At 40.2% G+C, this 23,405-nt stretch overlaps 1 protein-coding gene across 1 annotated transcript in view; it reads right to left on the reverse strand.

Moving 5' to 3' along the window:
* LOC118818669 (trichohyalin) overlaps positions 1-23,405 on the reverse strand; it is a 315,469-nt gene that overhangs the window by 112,758 nt on the left and 179,306 nt on the right. Inside the window, exon 14 of the mRNA XM_036585957.1 lies at positions 15,357-15,431. Coding sequence (XP_036441850.1) covers positions 15,357-15,431 — 75 coding nt within the window. The remainder of the gene's footprint in view (positions 1-15,356; positions 15,432-23,405) is intronic.

Consider the following 23,405-nt stretch of genomic DNA (forward strand, 5'->3'; position numbering starts at 1 on the left):
CAACTTAAGTGGAAAGTTTTTTGTTTATATAATGCATTTATGCATAAATTGTCATGATACTTTTCTTTACATGCCTCTTACAGCAAACACTAACAATCACAAACAGCACAGCAGAGACGTACAGTTAGACTGAGGAGATAAGAGTGTAAGAGTGTGAAAGGAATGCTGCCACGTTTCAGCACTTAGAGAGAGAGAGATGTCCAGAAAAAGCTACAGCCTTACTAAATGCAAACTGCTCAAACAGCCTGAGCTGTGCAGATATACATTTGCATGCAAAGGTTTCAATATCAAGGTCAAATGACATGTTTTGTTGATTTGCTAAGTGAAAATAAGTTACCACAACCTCTACAGAGAACAAATTAAAATTCATTTTTCTGCAAATGTTAGTGCACAGTTCCTATTTATTTGCTTACCATGTTAAACATAACACATAAAATATGAAAGATGCCATAACTTTTACACAGATCACATTTTTTTCAATATGCAAAGCTCAGCAAACAGTAATTTTGCATTAAAATGTGCAGAAATGCATTTTTCTAATCATCAAAATTTTCTAATCACCAGGGGCATCCAAGTACCATGCATAGATCTATATGACAGAGAAACAAGAAAATAATTAATAATAATGAAAATCACACACACACACACACACACACATACACACATATATATATATATATATATATATATATATATATATATATATATATATATATATATATACACACACACATTATGTCAGGGAAGCTAAAGGTGCAGAAGTTGCAACACAGATGAAATTAGAGAATGAGAAACACCTCAAACCCAACTCTTTTTAACTCATGTGACAACATTACATCACTGTGTAAAGCACTGTTGTTGGTAAAAGAGAGCCTGATGAAAACAAACTGCTGGGCAGCAAAAATTGTAAACATTTCTTTTTGCTAACAATTTGTGCAGAAAGCCAATGAAAATTGAAATGGTAGCTAATATGGTGAGGAGGCTTTGTAGTTACAGGAGGTCCAGAGGGCTGAATGTAGTTATAGAGAAACCTGGACAGACATGTAACGTTACAGTGGGTGAAGTAAGACCAAAGTATGCCAAACTGAAGAAAATGCAGAAGTCTAATGTAGAACAAAAAATAGCAGTGATTTGAATTGAGAGTGAAAGCTTTTAAACAATAGTGGACAATGCCAGTGGCCTGGCCCAGCGCTGGCTTAAGTGTGATGTTATTCTCCAGCGAGTGCGAGGAAAAGGGCAGTCACTTAAATGTGTGTGAGTGCTGCCGTCCCCACGGCCATACAGAGAAATATGAGTCTCTGTGGAGGAGAGGCGCTAGACAAGAGGAGGACACAACACACACTCTCTCTTACACTTACTTTACTGGCTGCAGAGCTCTGCTGGGTGGAAACATGGCCTACTGATCTTATGGGGTGTTTGATAGACTCTTACTCTCTCTCTCTCTCTCTCTCTCTCTCTCTCTCTCTCTCTCTCTCTCTCACATATACAATCACGGAGCCATATCCAGTGGCTTTTGAGTGTCTCTATAAAGCCCCTGTGTCCAGCCATTCTAGTTTAAGGACAGAAGGTGCAGGGGGCATCACTCGCGTGTGCAGCGACCCAATGAGAGAGCACACCCAAAGCCATAATAAACCACTGCATAGAATCCTGCTATAGTCTCAGGACTTCAGAGGGGCTTTCAGTCCCTCTGCTGAAAAACAGACTGAATACTGAATGCAGCATCAACCGAAATTCCGAAATTACTTGGAATGCAATCTTGTTAGAATAAAGGAATATTTTTCAACCTAATCTCCATCTGCCACGTGTGCAATGGTCAATTACCATGGACAGTAATTTCAACGCATTTCCCTGTACTTAGTAAAAGGACATAAAACCTATTAACTCGAAACTTCCACCTGCTCATGTGTGTTCTGATTCAAATGGCTTTCTGTTTCTGAGGAGATTACTGTCTGTGTCGAGTAGAGGGGTCCTTTAAAGTTAAAAATTATGTCTTATAAAATTACCATCCATCCATCATCTAAACCGCTTATCCTTCTGGGTCGCGGTGGGGTGCTGGAGCCTATCCCAGCTGTCATTGGGCGGAAAGCAGGATACACCCTGGACAGGTCGCCAGTCCATCACAGGGCAGACAGACAGACATACACATTCACACACTCACTCTCACCTAGGGTCGCCCGGCTGGGAATCGAACCCAGGCCCTTCTTGCTGTGAGGCGACAGCGCTACCCACTGCGCCACCGTGCCACCTTATAAAATTACCTTTTCAAAAAGGTAGAAAAAGGTATAATATTCTTAACTTTCAATTTAAGTTAAAGTGATTATCTATACTAGTCAATGCATTATGACATGTTTGAAAAAATTTAAATGGCAGCTTGAGTTTTTAAATTATGTAAAAAAAAAAAAACGTCAGAAATAGAGAGCAGGTCTTATTCTGACAGTGATGACACATGATGTATAATATGCAGTGCCTAACATTCATGGCAGGGGTATCAAACCCAACCACTAAAGGGGCCACATCAAAAAATCTCAACAAACCTATGGGCCAGAGAAAAATGTTTTATATCTCATTTTTAATTAATGCTGTGCTGTAACCCAAACAGGCCATTGATTATTCAAAATACGCAAAAACTTCAACAGTAAAACACAGAATAACAACAATAGACCTTGAAATATTACATGGACACTTAAAATATTCAAAATTTAAATGTCCCCCAGGAGCTCAGTCTTTTAAACCAGTCTATTTGTCAGTCTATTTGTTTGAACTGGACACCTGATCTTCTCTTTGCTGCAGGTTCATTCAGGCTCAGTTTCCGAGCTGCTGAGCTGACGTTTAGTGTTTATGTTGGTTGAACTGCAGCTGAAATGCATTTTTGCGATATGACTGGTGTGAAATTGTGTAGAATTGAGGTGTAACTGCTGTCCCATAGATTTTTGTAGGGGTAAGAGAGTCAGAGTGCATATTACATTGCAGTGCATGCTGGGGACTGTAGTGCAGCATATTGCAAGACAGGCTAATATTAATAGAAAAGATACTTTTGTGGGCTGGACAGGATTGGGGCTTTGTGTTTGACACATGGGATTTATGGCCTTCTGTTCAGCCAATAAATGTCAAAGCTTGGTCCAGAGCAAGGGAAAAAGTCTCATTACAATACTAATCTCCGCTAGCGCCCCTCTGAGGGTGGTATGTTAGCGCTAAGCTAACAGCAATTAGCAAACATTTTTTGTATTCACAACCAGTGACTATCTATGACTTCCAAAAGGCCTAGAATGACTTTATGAAACTGACCCCTTGTTGGTAGTTAATCTGATGAGTTAGGCAGTTGGTAGTTTTTAAACACCTCAGTGTCACTGCTGGACTGAGAATAGTCCACCAAACAAAAATATCCAGCCAGCAGTGTCCTGTGGGCAGCGTCCTGTGACCACTGATGAAGGACTAGAGGATGACCGACACAAACTGTGCAGCAGCAGATGAGCTATCGTCTCTGACTTTACATCTACAGGGTGGACTGACAAGGTAGGAGTGTCTAATAGAGTGGACAGAGAGTGGACACAGTGTTTAAAAACTCCAGCAGCACTGCTGTGTCTGATCCACTCATACCGCCACACTAACACACCACCACTATGTGTCACTGCAGTGCTGAGAATGATCCACCATCCAAACAAAACCTGCTCTGTGGTGGTCCTGTGGGGGTCCTGACCATTGAAGAAAAGGGCGAAAGGAGGCTTAAAATTTATGCAGAAAAACACAGACTACAGTCTGTAATTGTAGAACTACAAAGCGCACTCATTATGGTAAGTGGAGCTGATAAAATGTGCAATGAGTGTAGAAACAAGGTAGGTGTACTTAATGAAGTCACGAGTCGGTGTGTATATATATATAAATAATCCAACAGCACTGGGAAGTGAATAGCAACAAAAAGCATACAACCCTGAATTACTGGAAACATTTGTCAAGATGCCGACTTTTCCAGCACTTAACATAGAACAGCTGGGTCAAGATCAGCAATCTGTGTGAACGCGTGCCTGAGAAACACTATTCAGTGGCTACAAAGTGGGTTGTGATTTCTATTCCCAATCTGCTTATTTGGAGCAAAAACCAGTCGATTAAAAGCCGTGTGCGACTTCCACTTGAGCGGAAATGAGCGGCACAAACAAATACCCTTGACAACTTTGGACAGCGACCTATTAAGAGAGCTCCCTCCATTCCGGGAGTGTTTTTGTGTGTGTGTGTGTGTGTGTGTGTGTGTGTGTGTGTGTGATGTTGCCTCAAAGGAGATGCATTCTCTTCCCCTCACTCACGCACACACCTCCAGAAGCAGGAGAGGAAATCCATCTCAGAAAGCATGACACGTCTCATGAAAGAGAAAGGAAGAGGCTGGCTGCTCTCGTCCTCGTCCTCATTCCCCCTCGCTGCTGGTGCATTAAGTCAGTCCCTCTGAAGATGGGCCGTCTTAAAACAAACCCTACGGCTTAGATAATCAATGACAAAAACAGACACGCTGGACCAAAGGCTTTTTTTATGCTCCCATTTACTTCTAAGAAAGAGAGAGAGAGCAAAGTAGAAAAACGTAAAAAAAGAGGAACACATCAACTTTATCATTCGTTTTTTTTTTTCCTCTGTGCCTGGTCAAGGCCTCACAGAGGGAGACTGGAAGACACAGGACAGAGAGAGAGGGAGGGAGGATAATACATTTGGAGCCTGCGGTTTCACAGCCCACACAAAGCTCTGTGGCAATTTCAGGCCACCAGCTACTAAAGTGTGCATGTGTGTGTGTGTGTGTGTGTGTGTGTGTGTGTGTGTGTGTGTGTGTGTGTGTACGTATGCATTCAGTTTCTCAAAGCTTAGCGCTCCAAGGGTCATCTGAAATGCAGGATGTGATGTGTTCTCAGCAGGGACAATCAGCAACCAAATCAAAATCACTGCAGTTACACCGCCAACTGACACATGCCCAGCCGGAGTGGGCTTTCCACAGAGCCTGTCTGGAAGCTCTCAGTCAAACACCCTCTATGAAAACGAAACATATTGCTATACGTTGTGAGTAGGGGTGTCTGTAAGCAGGGGTGTATGTAAGTAGGGGTGGGTGATGTGGCAAAAAAACACAATACTGTGCAAAAGTCAGAGACTACATTTCACATATTTAATTTCCAATCAAAACAGACATTAAGTACAGGCTATTTGTTTAGATTAGATAAAAGATAATCCATTTGCCAAGTCAGAAAGACATTATATTGAGAAAATGGGACTCCTGACAACAACACAAGATAGACCACCAGGTAGACCACCAAAACTGCCACCATCAGATCACCAACAGCACTTAAAGATTCATCTTGGAGAGAAAATCAAGCTCCACTCTTGCTTCAGATCTGAAAAAAATCTATAGGTGTTTCTGTCCATCTTATCACTGTGAGAAGACAACACAACACTGTGGGTCGGAAAGGCTGTGTAGCTGTTAAGAAGCCTTTACTGAGAAAAGGAAATAGACAAAAAGAAGAACACTTGCAAATCAAACGAAGAAGCTGCTGTTGTTCTCAGAACAACGGACTGACCCCTTCAGAGTCCAGACCTCAACATCATACTGTGATCATTTGGATCGTGAGAAGGATAAAATGCAACCGACTTCTAAGACTGAACTTTGGAGGTGTGAAAAAATATCCCTGCAGATTTCTTTGAGAAACTAAAAGCAAGTCTCTTAAAAAGAATAGAAGCTATAAAGTCATGTGACCTGTGACTTTCTAACAGTACTGTATGAATCATGACGCTTTTAGAGACATTTTTACATACTATATGTACCAAAATATTTCATTTAGTTGAGGTTTGATAGGTTGGAACGGACAAAAAAAACCCCAACAGTTCAACACTGATGATACACGATACACTGAGAAAAGCGTATCGTTATGTAATTTATCGTTATAACAATAAAATATTCTCACAATGCACAACACACATATTTTCAGATGTAACAACACACATTTTCAGATCTGATACCAACTTCAATTCAAGATTCCACTCAGTTTTTGATATTTTATATTAAAAAATGACAGCCCTAATTACATACTACACAGAGTGGTTTGGTTTCGATAAATAAAAGGTTTAAAACATTTTTTTCCAAAAAATGGCCTGTATTCCTCACGCTTCTCAAAGATAGAGTAGTGATCTACGATCTGCTCCTGTTAGCAAAATCACCCTAAATAAGAAAGAAATCTGGTATATCAGAACTACTTGTAAAGGCTTGATGAATATGGGCCAGTGGTTTCCACCAATAACAGTCGGAACAAAATATACTGCACTACACTTTCAATGCGTTTCTTACTGGGCCTCATTTTCAGGCACCGCATTTCAAGTCTTATTTTGCCGACTTCAGTGGAAAGCGCTGTAGTCGGTGGGCGCATAGCTCACATCCTATTCGTCCACTCATATACCCAGCTGGGCCCCTTTTTCCCTCCCCAAAGCCGGTGGAACACTAGTAAATCAGTCCTGCAGAAAATAAACACACACTTATTATTGCGTTCTACGCCCGGTGCCGTAATGGATTGCGGCGGGCCGGTGTGAAAGCACAGCGCAGCAGTGGGGTGCGGGAGCGGCGGTGAAAAATGGAAGAGGTGCGGGTCTCTGCGGAACGAACGGAGGGGGGATATATAGTACAGCAGAGCGGGGTGGGTTTGGTGGGGGGAAAGGACTGATCACACCTTCGCATTTCGGCTAGCTCTGCTGTGGAACACAGAGAAAGAGCCAGTGTTAGCCTCGCCTCCGAGTGCCACTGGCTTTGCCCTCGCGGTAAAACCAGCGCCTGTCTAACGCCGAGCTGTTCTGATGGTCAGTATCTTGTAGCGGATGGAAATACAGGGTGTTGAATGTGGTTCAGCTGGATTATTATAATCGATTCTACAGTTGTATGAAAAAGCCTGAGCGTTAAATTCCATGTTTGATATATTTGTTGATTTTCTAAGTGAAAACAAGTGCACCTCCTTTAAGCGAACACACATTTTAATGCACAGTTACTTCTTATTTGTGGAAAAAATGAAACACAAAATGTGGCTTGTTTAAAAGTTAGGCCATAATTTACATTTCATGTTTTTTCCCAATACATTAAACTCAGCAAACAGAAACTGCACTAAAATTTGCATAAACTCAATCATGTCCTCTGAAGAGGCTGGATTCTGCCTTTTAATAGTAGAACTTCTTTTCACTTAGAAAATCAACAAAACGTCATTTGACCAGGGGTGTTCAAACTTTTGCATATAACTGTAGAAATATTAACACTTTCTGCTTTCAAACATAAAAATCTTCTGCAAAGCCAGTTTAATGTACTATTGTCCATTATGGAAATAGTTCCCCCAACCAAATTTGCTTATTCAGTCCCCTTTAAAAAATTATTTTACATGCAGCAAATTAAATTGTGCTAAGATGCATTATATCATATTCTTAAGAATCCTAATCAAATTGAATCTTGAGGTCAGAGATATATGCCCCTAGAAGGAGCGTATGAAAGTGCTACTCTTTGGAGAGGAGTTAAAAAAGAAGAAGAAGAAAAAAAAACAGCAAAATAAAACATACCACCACCGCTGCTGCTGTTGCTGAGGCGGTTGCTGAGTTACACTTACAGCACACACCTTGTCACAGACAAAGCAAATCATACAGCCATCATGAGAGCGACAAGCCCCCCTCTCTCCCTCTCTCCCTCTCGCTCGTACACCCTGCCCCCTTTCCTCCCTCATAGCCCCGGAAAGCAAGAGGAGCCTGCAGTTCCGCCAACAGCCATTAGGTGTCTCTCTTTCACTGTGCATGGCCTACCGCGTCTGCTCCCGCCCACTTGGGCCCCTCCCCTAGAGAGAGAGAGCAGGGGAAAAAAAAAAAACCTCCCCGTCCCCCACATAATATATACACCATCATTTGAAAATGGCAGCTTTTTGAAAATTCACCTTGATTATCAGACATTAAAAGTGACTTCTCCAGCGCTGAGTGTCTGGCTGGGGGGATGGCTGCAGACAGCAGAACAATGCGGCGGGGCTCCGAATCAACGCCTCGCCGGGCTGTGCAGCCAGGGAAGGGGAGGCAGCCCTTTGTTCTCTCCCACATCCAATTATTTTTAACGTGTGCCTCTTTTCACAACAACAAGAGAGAATTTAATTTTAATGCACTCTGAAAAAAAAAAAGGAAAAGGAGGGAGAAAATAAACCCTGCATCTATTCTTGAAGGGGGGAGGTCAGAGGCAGAGGGGGGGCAGTGGATGCATGGGTTAAGAATTAAGCAGGACAGTGGGTTCATGGCACAAGATCGTTGAAATTGCAACCTAACAACAATCCGACGCGAACGGTAACGTACGCTCCAGTCCTGCTAGACCTTTCCATCATAGGAAAACAATAGCTATACTGTATAGCTTAATTTGGTATGATTTAGCACTAGCAGTAGTGGTCAGTGTGGTTGAAACGGAAGCTAAAAACAGCCCTAATCAAATTTTAACATCATATATAACACTGCTAGTCCGTTCCATCATCAGAAAAACTGCAAATCAATAGCCATAGTGTGGCATGGCTACGTTTGGTATACATTAGCATCGATAGTAGTGGCTAAATGTGATTGAAACTGCAGCCAGAAACAGTCCTAAACAAACCCTAACATAGCCGACACTCATTCTAGTCCCTCCATAATGAAGACAAGTACAACACATTAGCTACAGTGTGGCACAGCTACACTAGGCATGCACTAGCATTAGCATTGACAGTCGTGACTCAAGCCTGCGAAAACCGCCATCTAAAATCAATCCTACCTTTATATATGCTTCTTTTACCTATACAAGAACCTTACATCGGCTCTAGTCCTGTTAGACCCTCCATCATCAGAAACAACAGCTATACTGTGGCATAGCTAAACTTGGTGTGCATTAGCATTAACAGTGCCTCAAAAAACAGCTCCAGTCAAATCCTAACGTAGTCTACAGTCCTGTTAGTCCTTTCCATCATCAGAAAACGTGCACAAGAATTGCTACAGGGTGGCATGGCTAAATTTGCTATGCCTTAGTATCAACTGTAGGCTCAAGATGGTTGAAACTACTGCCTAAAATAACCCTACATGAACCCTTAAATAGGCTCTAGTCCTGTTAGACCTTTCTATAACCAGAAGGCAATAGCTATATTGTTGCATAGCTCAATTCGGGATGCATTAGTGTTAAAAGTAGTGGCACAAGAAGATTGAAATTGCAGCCAAAAGCAGCCGGAATCAAACCCTAACATAGCCTTTCAGTCCTTTCCATCATCAGAAACTGTGCAAAAAAAAAGCTATACTGTGGCATAGCTAAATTTGGTCAAAGCTTAATAGTCGTGGCTCAAGATGGTTGAAACTGCAACTCAAAATAACCCAAAGCGAACCCTTATCTAGTCCAGCTTGACTTTTCCATCAACAGGGACAACAGCTATGCTGTGGTATAGCTAAATGTGCTAAGTATCAGCACGATCAGTACTAGTAGGGGCTCAAAATGGTTGAAACTGCAACCTATAATAACTCAAATGCTTATATGGTCCTGCTGGTCTTTTCCTTCATCTGAAACAGCAGCCACATTGTGGTGTTAATTATACCATTAGCTATAGTATTAGCTCAAGATGGTTACAACTGCAACCTAAAAACAACCCTAAGCAAACCCTAAAGTAGTCAGAATCATTGGAAAATCATCAGACAAAGTGCAAAACAGTAATTATAGCTTGGCTGAGCTAAATTTGGTGTGTATTAGCATCAATAGTAGTGACTAATATAGACCTATAATCAGAAAACAACAGCAATGCTGAGGCATAGCTACATTTGGTATGAATTACTATTAACCATAGTAGCTCAAGATGGCTGAAACGGCTAAAAACAGTCCGAAACAGATTTTAATGTAGTCTAAACTAATTCTAATCCTTTCCACCATCAGGAAAAGTGCAAAACAATTGATATAGTGTGGCACAGCTAATTTTGTGATACATTAGCATCTTAGGTTCAAGTTAAACTGGTTAAAACAACTCTAAGCAAACCCTTTTGTAGTCATGCTAGTCCCTTCCATCATCAGAAACAACGGCTACACTGTGGCATAGCAAAACTTAGTATTCACTACCATCATCATCCGTACTGGGTGCATAATAAAACATATACATGCAGCAACCATGAAAAAACTCAATAAAAATACTCAAGATTCCTGATATTGGAGCCAAAAGCAGCCCGAATCAAACTCTAACATAGCCTTTTAGTCCCTTCCATCATCAGAAACAAACAGCTAAAGTGTGGCATAGCTAAATTTGGTCGAAGCTAAAGAGTCGTGGCTCAAGATGGTTGAAACTGCTACTCAAAATAAACCAAAGCAAACCCTTATCAGAAACAACAGCTATGCCGTAGTATAGCTAAATGTGCTAAGTATCAGCACTATCAGTACTAGTAGGGGCTCAAAATGGTTGAAACTGCAACCTATAATAACTCAAACGCTTATATGGTCCTGCTAGTCTTTGCCATCATCAGAAACAACAGCCACATTGTGGTGTAAGTAAACTGGCTATGCATTTGCATGAGCATCAGCTATAGTATTAGCTCAAGATGCTTACAACTGCAACCTAAAAACAACCCTAAGCAAACCCTAAAGTAGTCTGCCCTCATGCTAGTCCTTCCAATCATCAGAAAAAGTGCAAAACAGTAATTATAGCTTGGCTCGGCTAAATTTGGTGTGTATTAGCGTCAATAGTAGTGACTAAAGATGGTTGAAACTGCAACCTAAAAACAATCATACACAAACCCTCATGTAAGCTCGAGCCCTGTTAGACCTTCCTATAATCAGAAAACAACAGCAATGCTGAGGCATAGCTACATTTGGTATGAATTACTATTAACCGTAGTGGCTCAAGTTAGCTGAAACGGATAAAAACAGTCCGAAACAGATTTTAATGTAATTCTAATCCTTTCCACCATCAGAAAAAGTGCAAAACAATTGATATAGTGTGGCACAGCTAATTTTGTGAGACATTAGCATCTTAGGCTCAAGTTAAACTGGTTAAAACAACTCTAAGCAAACCCTTTTGTAGTCATGCTAGTCCCTTCCATCATCAGAAACAACGGCTACACTGTGGCATAGCAAAACTTAGTATTCACTACCTTCATCATCTGTACTGGGTGCATAATAAAATATATACATGCAGCAACCATGAAAAAACAAACAATAAAAATACTCCAGATTCCTGATAAAATGGGTTTGAAAATAGGAAGGTAGAGGGCTCTTGTTGGAAGGTATGTGCCCAAATATTTTTCTAATTGGACAAGCACTTCATCTTGCTGTCAGAGAGGCAGTAAAAATGCGTGTGGTTCCCAGAAGACAGGAGCAGCTCCACGGCTGGCCTTTTATTACCGCACCGTTGTGCGTCTGATATATGCTCCAACTCTAACCTTTCATCAGAGCCTCAAGACGCTCACCTCGCAGCCAACAAACACTGTGAAGGAGCTTGCTCGCATGCAGCGATGTGCACAAATGTACCGCTGCACCAAATATTCACCCGCAAAGCCAAAACACACAGCACGATTCACGATGCTGCGAGCAGCCTCCAGTCCAACATACACTATTTAAACTAGCCTAATTGAACTCGCATCAAGTATATGTTTGCAGCATATCGCAATCCCAACATGCGTCCTTTGCAGCATGACTCGCATTAGCCTACTGCTTCACTTGAGTAGTAATATCTGAGTAGTAGCAGCTCCCCACGTCAAACCTGCAGGAGAGGTTAAATTAGAACCTGCTCTGTTCTCGCTGCGGCTGAAGCCCATCGTAGCTGCAGCACGGCCAATTTACTCTGCAGTATGAAATGATTGTTTTTTTTCTTATCAGCACCGAGGCAGCTTCGAGAATAGTGAGAATTCACAATGAAAAGCCCTTCGTCTTTGTCCTCAGGAGCAGAAAATTCACACACACACACACACACACACACACACACACGCACACGCACAGAGAGGCACACACTAAATTAAATCCCCCAGTCCTAAGGCAGACAACTAACTGCTGGTGTGTGAGGCTCGCTCTGCGGCACGGCAAAAGCAATTCTCTGGAGATGGCGAAATTAAAGGGCAGAATCCAGCCTGTTTATGGCCCGCACGCCCGTTCTCCTCTCAATCAAATGTTTTATTAGCAATCATTCTGCACTTGCCGGACCCTAGCACTCCTTGGCTGAAGGGTGGTGGGAGGAGGGGTGGTCGAGCTGGGAGGGGGGCAGACATTAGTAGCACTAGGACGCTGCTCAGGTACCCACTGCACCCCTATTACTGAGCCGTCCAGACCCAATTACCCTCACCTGGAGCTGGACTCTCCATTAACCCCTATAAGAGCTCCACTAGCCAGCCATCCTCTGCAAGCACCAGTGGACAGTGGACCGTGTGCTGGGAAAATACGTGCAGAGACAGACAGAGGCTGGGCAAAGAGCCGCCAAGACACCGCAGCTTTTATTCTCAATGAGCCTTTCAAAACAATCTTGAGCTTCCCCGGCTTGTCAGTATGTTTATGCAAAAACTGTTGGTTTGAATGAAAGAGTGCAAATGGAAATTGTATCAGCCTTTTCGTTCCCTTATGTTCTCTACAGCTGAACTCTAGCTGAGGCTGGAGGCGTGTGCAGAGTGTGGAGGAGAGCAGGTGCTTTTCACCTCAGCTGCTAAAAGAAAAAAGGAGGGATGTGGTGGAGAGAAGAGTCGATAGGAAGAGAAGGAAGAATGGTGTGATGGGTCGGTCCTTGCAAACTCATTAGTTAAGAAGTTTATAGCTTATACACCGATGAGGCATAACATTCTGACCAGCTCATTGTTTCTAAACTCACTGTCCATTTTATCAGCTCCACTTACTATATAGGTGCACTTTGTAGTTCTGTTTCTCTGCATACTTTCTTAGCCCCCTTTTACCCTGTTCTTCAGTGGTCAGGACCCCCATGGACCCTCACAGAGCAGGTACTATTTGGGTGGCGGGTCATTCTCAGCACTGCAGTAACACTGATGTGGTGATGGAGTGTTAATGTGTGTTGCGCTGGTCTGAGTGGATCAGACATCAGACTCTTAGTAGCATCATACAAAGCTTTGACACTTTAAAACCCATGTGTCAAACACAAGGGCTGCAGGCCAGATCAGGCCCACCACACTATTCTATCTATTTTAATTTGCTATTAATATAAGCCTGTTTCACAATGTGCTGTACTACAGTCCCCAGCATGCACTGCAATGTGCTCTGACTCTCCTACACCAATAACAATCTATGGGACAGCAGTTACACCTCAATTCTACCCAATTCTACATAATTCCACACCAGTCGTATCACAAAAATGCATTTCAGCTGCTGTTTAATCAATACAAACAGTTAAAATCAGCTCAGCAGCTCAGAAATTAATCCCAAGTCTTGATGAACCTGCAGCAAAGAACGGATCAGGTGCGTAGTTCAAGCGGATAGATTTAAGTTTAAAAACTGAGCACCTGAGGACATTTATATTTTGAATATTGTAAGTGCCCATGTAATATTTCAAGGCCTACTTAAAGTGTCTGTATTTTACTGTTGAAGTTTTCGCATATTTTGAATGAACAATGGCCAGTTTGGGTTTTAGCACAGCATTAATTAAAAATAAAATAAAAACATTTTTTCCTCTGACCCACAGATTTGATGAGATTTATTTTAATATGGCACTTTTACTGGTTGATTTTGACACCCTGGCTTTAAAACACCTGGTGCGGATAAATATCAAAGTAAGATGACAAAAAATGACAAAATCTGCTGGGATACAAAATGGTGCAAGTTGAGTTTATCTTCTAAAAATTCTGATCATTAATTGATATATAATGGGTCAGTTTCCTAGACAGGGTTTAAACCTAATTCTAGACTACATTTTTATAGCCCAACCAAATTTTGTGGCCGATGCTGATCCTGATTTGATTTTAAGGGCCTAAAATCTCTGACGATCAATAATAACGACCAATACAGTTTTATCTTTTATATTTTAGTTTGATAATCCAATAGTTTTTGTTAAACAGTATCTTACTGATGGATATGATTGTCAGTTCTCGATTCTCACCCTCTTCAAATTTAATTAAACAAAAATTAAACCCATTTTTAATTAATTAAAGCCATTTTTGGTTTCTGTTTGTCGTCTTTTACTGTTCTTATATAATTTCCTTTTGTTATTATTATTCTGATGCTAAAAGTCAGGTTTAGATACATTTCTTATGTCTTTGTAAGGCTTACTATGATGATGTTTTGAGTTCATGTTCACCAGGTTCACTACAGGGAATGTCACATACTGAACTGCCCATTATCACAACTGCGTAAAGTTTTGCCCTCATTACGTCTCAATCCAATTCAGGTGTAGACAATTTCAGAGCGTAATACATTACACTCAACAGCCATGGGCTCAACTAAGCAGCTGACTGAGGATCTGAAACTAAAGATAACAGACTCTTACAAAGCAAAAGAAGAAATGGTAGTAACAGAAAACTGTTAAAAGTCAAGACAAGATCTGGAAGATGCTCACAGACTGGTCAGGTATGCAAAGCAAAACCCCCACATCACTGCCAAGGACTGAAAAAGATTTCATTGGTAAGGGAACAGTGATGCACTGGGCCACTATGCAGTTTTGCAGCATCTAAATCTACATGGAAGAGTCATCAGAAGGTAACATTACCCATGATCTCAAAACAGAAGTCAATGTCTGAAGTATGCAAACTACACTCGAGACATTTTAGAACCAAGTGCTATGGTCCAAAGAAAAAATTTCAGGACGCAATAGCCAAAGGAATGTTTGAATAAAAACATTTTGCAATCAGTAAAGCAAAGTGGTGGATCTGTTATGCTTTGGCATTGTGTGGCAGCCAGCGGCACAGGAAACTCGGTAGGGACAGAGGAATGGATTCAACTACAATAACAAATCCTGGATGCTAATATCTCATAATAAGTGAAGAAATGGGACCATCAAAAAGAAAATCTGTTGGTAGAATCTGTTGATTATCTAAGTGAAAGTGAAGTTAACACATCTTGTCTACACAGAAGACACTTAAATATGGCTTTCCTTCTGCAAATTTTAGTGCACAATTTCTATTTGTTTAAGTTTAACATATTGGGAAAAAATAAAACAGACCACATTTTTTCTAATATATTAAATTCACCAAATAAACAAAAGTAGAGGTTGGTACATCATTTCGTTAAAAAAAAATCAACAAAAAATGTAATTTGATGCATGCGACTTTGTTCACATGTTCATTCAACAGCTGCCAGATGACTGGTAGTTGTGATTTGGCGCTGTGATGATTTCCCAACTTCATGAGTTGACAAAGACCAACTGAATGATGAGCAGCATCTGAATGCACCACAAGAGCGGAACTGCACCTACCGCCAGACTGACACAGCTGTGCTGGGCCTTCAGTCCCACCACTTCTTCCTGCAGCTCTTCTATCTGTTCATCTGCCTACACACACACACACACACACACACACACACACACACGATAGGATGATTCAAACAGTGAACGTTGATCATCAAACAAAAACATTTCCAAGGTCAGAGAATAACCAGAACAAAGATGGTGGTTCAGAACAAATAAAGCAGAGAGAAAATGGCTGCTCTGTTTGCTCATAATGAGAAGTGTAGGTGGGGAATAGAAATGGGGTGTGTGTGTGTGTGTGTGTGTGTGTGTGTGTGTGTGTGTGTGCGTCCTGCTCTGTACTCTTCTCATGTCCGCTGTCAGTAATCTGCTCCTGAGCCAGCACTGCTGGGATTAAGAGCAGACAGGAGATAGAGGATATATGCGTCATTAAAGCACAGCACACTACAACACACACACACACACACACACACACACACACACACACACACACACACACACACACACACACCCCACAAAGTTAACAAAGGTGACACACACCAAACACAGAGGAGTGCGTATTTGTGTGCATATACACCAGAATTCCATTCGAAATCACTTGTCATATTGATCATTGCTGTTATTTCATTCATTGATTTATAGATTAAAATATTTTTAAGTCAGACTCCCGAAGATATTTTGCCATGTTTTATTCAATATTTCAAGTTTTTGGGGAACATCATCAAAATGAAATGTTATGTTATTTAATTAAAAATGTTATTAAATAACAAATGATATACAGTAATTATACTACAGGGAGATTCACTCGAAAGAGGCCCCGAATATTCGGTAATAACTCTCTCTAGGACAGAGCAATCTGAACCAAACAATTTGCTCCTCAGTATATGGAGCTTCGAACAAGCTGGGATGCTCCTGCGTCGGAGTGATGATGTAGGCGCCGGACAGCCGTCGCAACATTTAAGCTCCGTTTGCAACTTCCAGGTGCATACCCCCGTACCCCTTCATGTGTCTGGCAGAAAAACGAAGATCACTTCCAGCATCGCATGTAATCCAATCAATTACACATACGTCAAGATATGTAGCGTATTTTTGGTTCAGATTTGTTTTTTTGGTTCATCCTAATGGGAGTTACAACAGAATATTTGGGGCCTCTTTCAAGCGAATCTTTCTGTATAATATAAAAACATACAATAATATAATGCAGTACTGTTCAAAAGTCAGACAGCCCCCTTCATTTATTTAGTTCCCCATCAAAACAGTCATTAAGTACAACTTATCAGCATCAAGCAAAAAGCAAAGTGATATTTATCCACACCTCTTTAAGTTCAGTCTCAGAAGTTGGGTGCACTTTCTTTTTCTCATGATCCACGTATTCTTAAACACATTCAGTGACGCTGAGGTCTGGACACAGGGGTGGTCTGTCTATTGTTCTGAGAACACCAGGAGGCTTTTTGTTTGATTTGCAATTTTTTCTTTGTTGTCTATTTTCTTTTCTCAGATTCATAGAGTTGAATCGTCCTCTCTCAGTGCAAAGATGGACAGAAATATCCAAGGCACCCAAGGCATTAAGACAGAAATAAGCGAAATATATACAAAATCATCATTTATAGGGTGCTTTCTATTGGGACAGCCAATGTCCCAAACCCTAGCCCCTTAATTTACGTGTATAACATTACGTTACGTGTGTAACATTAAGAATTGTCACTACTGAAAGACATATTTTCTGCAATTACTAACTATTTTGTGTTCAATTAAAAATATAATAATTTATGCATGTACAACTGTTTAAAGCTGTGTTTGCTGATCAAGTACTGGCTGGCGTTTTTGAGTTACGTGCAAAATCAGATAAATCTGTCACTACTGTTACTACATTTGGTAAAGTTTCAGTGTTATGACTGTTTTGTTAGTGACAAAATGGAATATTCACTCTATTTTAATCTATTTTAATAAACACAATTAAGGTACAGGGTCATTTAAAGCTAAAGGACTTTCACCTAAAGTTCAAGTCAGTTAAAAGTCCAAAAACTTTCATTAGAATGATCCATAAATACACACATCCAACCAAGCCACTAAGTAATAACACGGTGTCAGCAGCAACTTCATATCAAGGCTGAAATCAAGAATAAAACTTCAAAATCAAGGCTATTCAGCATGTGTGGCTGGAGTGCTGCTAATACATGGTAGTAATGGAGGCCTGGGCTGGTGGCTTATTTAAGCGTCAGACCCGCAGGTCACAGTACATGCAGAACACTTCAAAAATTACAGCCGGACACTGGAATCAAACTGTGCGCTGCGGCTTAAAATAAATGGAATGGCTACCTGAGTACAAAAGAAGGACCTGCCTCTGCCAGATTCTTGGTAGCTAAAAGGAACTTTAAAGTTTGAGGAGCTTTGCAAAAGAAATGGTGTCTAAATCAAGTGACCAAGGCATAGAGGATAAAGGTTGTACTTGAGCCATCACTCATTGCTTTGGCGCTGGGTGACAGTCAAGAATAAACAATTGGCACTAGATGTGCATGAAACACTGGTGGTTGTTACATATGACTGGATAAAATGGTAAATAGGGAAACATAGTTAATGTTTACAGTTTGATATTATAATTTCAATTCAATAATTTAACTTTACTGTTTTATTAGCTGTTTTCTGTAAACTTTGTTCAGCATGATTGTTTTGGTTGAAAGACATGTCTGCACTAGCTACTTAACGTAGCTCACTTGTTTAAAGTTTAAGGCTGTAAGCTGTTCGCTAAAAACAGAAGTGCAAAGTAATGAATTACATTTACTCTTGTTACAGAACTTGAGTACATTTTCCCCCCAATGGTACTTTCTGGAGTACTTTTACTTGACTTCATTTAAATAAAGTCCCTTACTTTGCTACTTTAATGGTTAATAACATTAACATGATATAATGATAACGTTATAGACTTAACACAGCAATTAGTTCCAGCCTCACAAGCTGATTGGTTGAGTAGCGTTCTATTTTACAAACTTGTTGTGTTTTTTCACAAACACTGTCTCACTCCGCTGAAACGCTGTTGCTAAGCAACGACTTTGACAGCTGTAGGAGACACTCAAGCCATTTGAACGTTTTCACTTCTTACTTTGCCACAAACTGAAAATGGACACTTTTAAGATCACATTTGACCGACAGCCGATTTGGTCAGACTCTGAAGATGAGACGACACTAAATTCCCAAACTGTCATCACCACTGAGCAGCTTTTCAGTCGGCAGCTGTGACAGAAGAACAGCTAAACAACCTGGAATCAGCCAGAAATGAACCTGATATCATTCGCCAAAAGAATTGGCTGTAAGATGCTTTACAGACTGACAACATTAATACTGATCTGGCAAAAATTAACAAAACTGAGCTAAACTTGATATTGCGGCAGTTTTATGGCTCAGTTTGTACTTCAAAAGGCGAGGCTTACAGCAGACTGTGCAGCGAGTGAACGGAGCTCGTTACTCTGACGTAGAAACAAGCTGCTTGTTAAGGAACTATAATTTGGTGAAGGAACTGCGAACATTAAAACATATTAAACGCCGCGTTCACGGCCCAGTTTATTAATTTATTACTTTATTTATTTAACTGTTGTATAAAAGCAATAGAACACCCGAGGAGTGTGTTATTGCTATAACATCACCGCTGTGATGATCTACGGTGACCAAATCACAGCTGTGATGTTATTTCGCGATAACACACTCCCTCTTGCGTTCTATTGCTTAAATAATAAACATATGGTTAATCTCATAAACCAGTCAGAAGATAGCCTGGCCAACGTCCAGTTTAGAGGAGAAACAAAGAGGAGAATGTTACCAGCACACACAAGGAATATACTTAGTCTAAATGGTCATCTTCATTCATTCAAATGAACAAAAGAAAATGTAATATTAAGCTGCCAAACATGCCTCCCGAAACCTGCCGAAGTCCCCGCTTCCGCAGCTCTAAGGCAGCAGCAGTGAGCTTGCTCGCTAGCTAACCCTGGCCAAACAGGTACTGTGTCCTTTTCACTACTGTCCTCTTATTTCGATGTTTAAGAATATCACTGCAGTTATTTATTAAAGTTAAAAGCTGTTGCTAGGTTTTATTTAAAGTGACTGTTAGGTAGTGACTTTAGTTAACACAGGTGTGAGTCACACGGTTTACCCATATAAAATATGGTTCTATCGCAGTTCTGGACGTAATGATTCAGGAAATATTTTATAATACAGATGTCCCCAAAAACTCTGGACAATAATTCTGTCACGCTACAATGTATTTGGAATCCTTGCTGTGGAGGTTTTATACAGATTTCTGCACATTCATGAAGTACAACCCCAACTTCCAAAAAAGTTGGGACGCTGTGCAGAATGTAAATAAAAACAAAATGCAATGATGTGCAAATCATGTGAGCCATATTTTTAAAGGAAAATACTACAAAGACAACATATCAAATGTTGAAACTGAGAAATTTTTCTGTTTACTGTTTATTTATTGTTTTTGGAAAAATATATGCCCATTTTGAATTTGATGCCAACAACACGTTCCAAAAAAGTTGGGACGGCGGCATGTTTACCACTGTGTTTCATCACCTCTACTTTTATCAACACTCTGTAAGTGTTTGGAAACTGAGGAGACACTGCTGTACTTTTGAAATTTTTCCTGTTCTTGTTTGACATAGGATTTCAGCTGCTCGACAGTTCGGGGTCTCTTTTGTCGTATTTTTCATTTCATAACCCTCCAAATGTTATCAGTGGTGACAGATCTGGACTGCAGGCAGGTCAGTTTAGCACCCAGACTCTTTTAACACAGAGCAATGCTGTTGTAATACATGCAGAATGTAGTTTAATATTGTCTTGCTGAAATAATCAAGTCCTTCCCTGAAAAAGACGTTGTCTGGATGGCAGCATATGTTGCCAAAACATGTATGTTTCATTCAGCATTAATGGCCCCTTCATAGATGTGCACGTCGCCCATGCCATGTGCACTAATGCACCCCTATACCATCATGAATACTGGCTTTTGAACTGTGCACTGATAACAAGGTGAATGGTCTTTAGCCCAGAGGACACAGTGTCCATGATTTCCAAAAACAATATCAAGTGTCCATTGTTCGGACCACAGGACACTTTTCCACTTCCCCTCAGTTCATTTTAAATTAGCTTGGGCCCAGAGAAAGTGGCAGTGTTCCTGGCTTCTGTTTATGTCTGGTTTCTTCTTTGCATTTTAGAGTTTTAATTTGCATTTGTGGACGCAGTGGTTAACCATTTTCACAGACAGTGGTTTTCAGACGTGATTCTGAGCCCATGCAGTGATTTCCACTACAGAATCATGTCTGTTTTTAATGCAGTTGTCAATTAATCACCAGGTGTTTTTTTAGCATTATACAACTTTATCAGCCTTTTGTTGCACCCGTCACAACTTTTTTTGGAATGTGTTCCTGGCATCAAATTCAAAATAGGTATATATTTTTTTCAAAAACAATAACATTTCTCAGTTTCAACATTTGATATGTTGTCTTTATATCATGTTCAATTAAATATAGAGTTTAAATTATTTGCACATCATTGCATTTTGTTTTTATTTACATTTTGCACAGCGTCCCAACTTTTTTGGAAACGGGGTTGTATAATACTGGATATTTATAATATTATAGAATGTGTTATTTTTACAAATAAGGTACTTTTTGGCATTTTTAGTTTAGACACTGGATGACAGCATTATTCCACCAACAATCCACAGAAAACCAGACTTATATATATATACATATACAAAGCGAGTAACTCAGACAGTTCTCTCAGCCTGCTACCTGAAGGACATCTCAGGACACAGGCATTATTTTGCCAAACAGCATCCATAAATACCGTTACTTTTATATGAGAAACTACAAACATTTGAACTTATTATCTAGAAGGTCTTTCAGCATAACTTGAGCTAAATGAGCTGATCTGAACTGTGTGAAATGGAGTGCGCTGAGTGGCGCCACTGTGAGAAGATTCTTTTCACTGCTCAGTATTAGAGCACGCTGGATTTGAAATATGAGGTTAAAGTGCAGAACGTTGACTGTAATTTGTTGTATTTGCTTCTGTATTGACTGAATAAAACAGTATTTCTAGCCATATATATATATATATATACACATACACACACACACACACACACACACATAGTAGGTATGCATCAATGCCATTTTTCCAGACCAAGTATGAGTACCAGTACATGTTTTTTAGTACCCATATATCGATGCATACAGAGTAACCTACTTAGAATTAAGCAGTAGTTACTGTAAATGAGTGCAATGTATCTCAATAATTAAATCATTTAAATCTAGCTGATTTTAAATGAAGCACATTAGTTAGCTATGTTACATTAATTACCTTGGATCAAGTAACATTTTAGTTGGAAAGACTGGGTTTTGTTCCACATCAGTAAAGTGTTTCTGTACAGCTGTAAGTAAAGTACATTTCATAGTTTTGATCCCATACGCCTCGGCTGTCTTTCAACAACAGTCTCATTCGCACAGGGACAGCAGGATTCATATTTGAGGCTCACACATCTGAGGAGCTCAAGTTTTGAGTTTTATGTCTTGTTGGTGTCTTTTTTTGGCTGGCTGGCTGGTTGTGCTACAGTTGAATGTCCTCTAAAGCCAGGAATATCTCTGCATTCTGCATTTTTAAAAACTCAATTTAAAACCGACCTACCTTCTTTATTTGTGCATTGATTTGTCTTTTTTGCCTCTTTGCACACCTTCAACACTGCATTTTGGCCCTTTAAAAGTTTGGCCGCCCCTGATTTAGAGGACACACTTTCACTTGTGTTTCTGTGTTATTTGTTTATTTAAATATTGTTTATTTAAATATTGTTTATTTAAATAACTCCTCTTGGGAGGTTTATTATGGTTATGAAGGTTCATATTTGTATCTATAGAGCAGAATTCAGATTGTCCAATGAAAACACAGGCTTTCTCAGCACATTCGAAAAAGCGATTTGTGGACCATGACTTAGCAGCTTAGTTTTGTACGTCACGAGAGTTTAAAGCTATTGCAGTCCAATATTCTGAAATATGCTAATGAGAGGATGAGCAAGGCTTCCGTCAAGGTTTGCAAGAGGCAGTATGAGCCCTGTAGATGCAAAACCAGCGTCAGCTGCTTCTCGTTAAGAGCAGCAAGAGCACCTGCTGAGAAGGAGAGAGAGAACTTGTTGCTGAAACTTACGGCGCATTTTCATAGGCGTTAATACAGTTTTGGGAGCAACAAACTGGAATGTCCAATCATAGGTCGATCATAAGGTCACTCAAAGGAAAAGGATTTTAGTTCGATGTCCAAATCAGTTAAAAATTCAATCTATGTTTTGACCAATTCGCTATAATGATCTATAAATCTGAGCAGGTAAACCGGTGCTTTTGTGTGGAGTTGTTAACTTAAGCTACTTTTAATTCATATCCTTGTTAGCACCAGGGGCTAACATTAACTTAGCGAAAAGGCTAAAGGCTTAAGCACCAGCAAATCCAGCTGCACTGAGGCAAGTTTATAGGATAAAGACTCAAATCTGAGCCAGTGAAGTCGAGTGACTTGTGCCTGAGTGACATGAAGACAGAACCTTTCTGATTATTAAGGCTACACTGGGAGCTTTGTTTCTGTTCTGTCCCAACAGTTCAAAGAGACAGTATGCAGGGTAGTGGAGGGAAGGGGCGGGGTTTAGACGCTGGGCAGCAAGGGGGTGTATAATCTGCATATTCTTGCATAATTTGCATAATCGTGCATATTCTTAGATCTCTACATTCTTACTGAGTGTTGAGGTTAAAGGATGTTCCTTAGCAGTTTCTTGGACATAACAAAAATACGTAAAATAATATATAAAATATAACAATTTATTATTAGACGTGATTTTTTTGTATTTTAATTTATGACTTTTACAGTTACTTTAAGCTGCTCTGTGTCTCTAAAAATCTCAAGTGAAACTGCAGCTTGACTGAAATTGCAGTGACTGTTTTTTAAAGTGTCCCCATTAACGTTAGCATGCGTGTTTAATGTTTTGATATACAGAGTTATCGAATACCAGCACGTCTAGCTGGAATATGG

This window comes from Colossoma macropomum, unplaced genomic scaffold (assembly GCF_904425465.1).
Source record: "Colossoma macropomum unplaced genomic scaffold, Colossoma_macropomum, whole genome shotgun sequence".
Lineage (NCBI taxonomy): Eukaryota > Metazoa > Chordata > Actinopteri > Characiformes > Serrasalmidae > Colossoma > Colossoma macropomum.